The sequence below is a fragment of the Phodopus roborovskii genome, unplaced genomic scaffold, assembly GCF_943737965.1.
Source record: "Phodopus roborovskii unplaced genomic scaffold, PHOROB, whole genome shotgun sequence".
Lineage (NCBI taxonomy): Eukaryota > Metazoa > Chordata > Mammalia > Rodentia > Cricetidae > Phodopus > Phodopus roborovskii.
Window position 1 is genome coordinate 19,638,258 of NW_026126418.1, and position 3,374 is coordinate 19,641,631.

General features: G+C 35.4%; 1 protein-coding gene across 1 annotated transcript; it reads left to right on the top strand.

Annotated features, from left to right (window-relative positions):
- Window positions 1–231: 231 nt before the first annotated feature.
- LOC127222068 (olfactory receptor 8J3) lies at window positions 232–1,158 on the top strand. Its single transcript, XM_051183977.1, has one exon. It carries the CDS (start codon window positions 232–234, stop codon window positions 1,156–1,158), a length of 927 nt encoding a protein of 308 aa, XP_051039934.1.
- Window positions 1,159–3,374: the final 2,216 nt, after the last annotated feature.

Sequence of the window (3,374 nt, forward strand, 5' to 3'; positions counted from 1 at the left end):
TACCTGATGCAAAACCATCTATTTGGTTTGTTACTCTTTTTTTTAAATCACATCACTGCAGCACAATTTCAGGTAGCAAGCCTTGATTCTTATAAGTGAATATCAACTCACTAACTATTCAACAAAATTCTCACACCAGGACCCTCCTATCAAATGTCAATTATAGAAAATGCTTTTTTAACTTTGTATGCAATTCTTTCCTTCTCCAAACAGGAAATTCACAACTTTTACATGGCTTCTAGAAACATAACTCATGTCACTGAGTTCATTCTTGTGGGTGTTTCAGATAGTCTAGAACTACAGGTACCACTTTTCTTTGTCTTCCTGGTCATCTACATGCTGACAGCAGCAGGGAACCTGGGCATCATCACCCTCACTACTGTGGACTCACGGCTTCAAACACCCATGTATTTCTTTCTCAGACACCTGGCTGTCATCAACTTTGGTAACTCCACTGTCATTGCACCTAAAATGCTGGTCAACTTCTTAGTCAGTAAGAAAACCACCTTCTACTATGAATGCGCCACCCAGCTGGGAGGATTCCTGGTCTTTATTGTAGCAGAGATCTTCATGCTGGCTGTAATGGCCTATGACAGATATGTGGCCATCTGCAACCCTCTGCTCTACATGGTAGTGGTGTCTCGGCAAGTCTGCCTTCTGCTGGTCTCCCTCACGTACTTCTATGGCTTTTGCACAGCTGTTGTTGTTTCATCTTGTGTGTTCTCTGTGTCTTACTGTTCCTCCAATAAAATCAACCATTTTTACTGTGATAATGTCCCTCTGTTAGCACTGTCTTGCTCTGACACCTACCTTCCAGAAACTGTAGTCTTTATATCTGCAGCTACAAACTTGTTTTTTTCCATGAGTATAGTGCTAGTATCTTATTTCAACATTGTGTTGTCTATCCTAAGGATCCGTTCATCAGAAGGAAGAAAAAAAGCCTTTTCCACCTGTGCTTCACATATGATGGCTGTCACAGTTTTCTATGGGACACTGTTATTTATGTATTTGCAGCCTCAAACTAACCACTCACTAGATACTGATAAGATGGCCTCTGTATTTTATACACTGGTGATCCCAATGCTGAACCCCATGATTTACAGCCTCCGGAACAAGGATGTGAAGGCTGCTTTAAAGAGATTCGTGGCAACTTCATGAAATTCTTTCAAAAATCAATGGAACTTTAAGACAGCATTGGTTAATAAAGACATAGTTATGATTACTCACCACCATGTAATAAAAAGTTAGATGGCTAACCTACAGGTTTGAAGTCAGTCCTGGGCAACAAAAATATGAATGATTAAAGCAGAACTAAGATACAAAATAAATAGAAACTCTTTGGTTATAATAACAACGTACACACATACTTGTGAATAACTGCTTATCATCAGTCTGGTAAGTGATTTGGAAGAAATGTTTCCATGAAAACAAAGGTACTGATTTTTTGTTCTTTTTATTTATTCTTTGATAATTCACATTGTATTTAGATTCTATGTACTCATTCTTTCTAGCAGTGTCAACTGGATGATCTCTCACATGAAGTCACTTTCACTCACTTCTTCCCCTTTTGATTGTTTATAACCCACTGAACATTTTGAATTTTATGTTAGATAAACTGGAATGTTATCAGGAAACCAGAAAAAGGAAGGAGAAATGGGCAAGGAAACATAATAATGAAAGATAAGAAAGAAGGGTAAATGGAAGAGGATAAGGAATAAGGAAAGAAAAGAGGAGGGAGAAGCAAAGAGAGAGAGAGAGAGAATATCAGAGAAAATATGACTGAGACATCAAAATAGTGCAGAAGGTCACTCATATGTTTTCAACAGATAAAACCAAAACAATATGCCCTCAGGGTGTGGACTGATAAGTCATTTTATGTGATATTATCTCAGCTGTTTCCTTCCAAATAGTGCAAAATGCAAAGTAAAGGTACCACATGGCAGTGGAAAAAAAAATGACAAACACTAACTCAACTAGGAAGTAGATTAATATGACCAGTGATAAGTCAAGTCTACAAATGATCTTTCATCATGATGGGAACCAGATAGCAACCCACTGGTTGTATTCTTTACCTAAGGCTGTAACTTTAAGCATGGGTAATACTGAGAAGAAGCCCAACAGATTTGGCCAGTATATTTCTGAAATACCAATAACATACAGAGAAACTGTGACATCACAGAGGACATTAAGGATATAGATTAACTACCTGCCTATTTTGGATGAGATATCTGAACCTAATGGATATCAAACTCAATTTTGAGGAACAGATGTGGTCTATAAATGGTAACTATTCATCAAACATTCTATTGAGATATAATGTGGCATCCTCTCATTTCTTCTGTCATCATATAGACTTTTATTCTAAAATAAAATATGGGGTCTGAGGATGTCACTTTGCTGGTGAAGTGCTTATTGAATATATGTGAAACACTAGGTTTGACCTCAGCTTTGCTTTGGATGTGAAGCACAGTTCATGAAATAAGACTTGAATTCAGAATATGTTTTCTTCTTTCTCTCAGATGAGGCTGCTGAAAACACAACTCCACATTAAAATAAAAAATAAAAATAAAACAAGTAGTACCCATATTAAAACAAAAAATAAAACATGTGGTGTAAAGTCATCACTCACACACTACTACACACACTTGTATAAACCACATCCCGCCTCCCATGCACAACACACACACACACACACACACACACACACACACACTAAAAATCTTATGTATTGTACTTTACACATGATTAACACTGCATTAAAAATTCAGACCTTCTGTTTGTAACAGCACATATTTGTAATCCTTAGAATTGGAGTTCTGAAGAGGAAGATAAAAAGTTTCAGCCAGCCTCAGACAAGAGAAAAAGAAAACTACTTATTTGTCAAATTTGTGCCCACTTAATGAGTGGATTATTCATGAGACTTCAAATCATTAATTGTACCACTAAAAAGGAAATATTTTTATGTGAGAAATTTTAAAACATAGAGTTCACATTTCTTAGTTATGTTGGTGTGTATTTTTATTTCTAGACAATCTTTTGTGTTTTTATTTTTCATTTATTTTTCAGTGATTTAGCTGATGTCTACTTTTACCAAGATAAACAGATTTAGAATTGTACCAAATACATACTTAATTAGTGGCATTATAATTTGCTATAGTTACCATAATTACTTTATTTAAATTGCTCTACCATGAAGTTTTCACATATTATTTTCCAGTAATAACTCAGAGGGGAATAACAGATTAATAACATTGTCTCATTACAATTTAGCAGAGCCAGTGGGAGAAGACATGTTTATTATTTTCATTTTAAGAGCTTCATAATTAGAATTCATTAGGCAAAATTTACAAACTTAAATCATGCAAATAAAAATT

Coding starts and splice junctions, on each gene's coding strand:
- LOC127222068 (XM_051183977.1), top strand. CDS start 232: ATGGCTTCTAGAAACATAACTCATGTCACTGAGTTCATTCTTGTGGGT.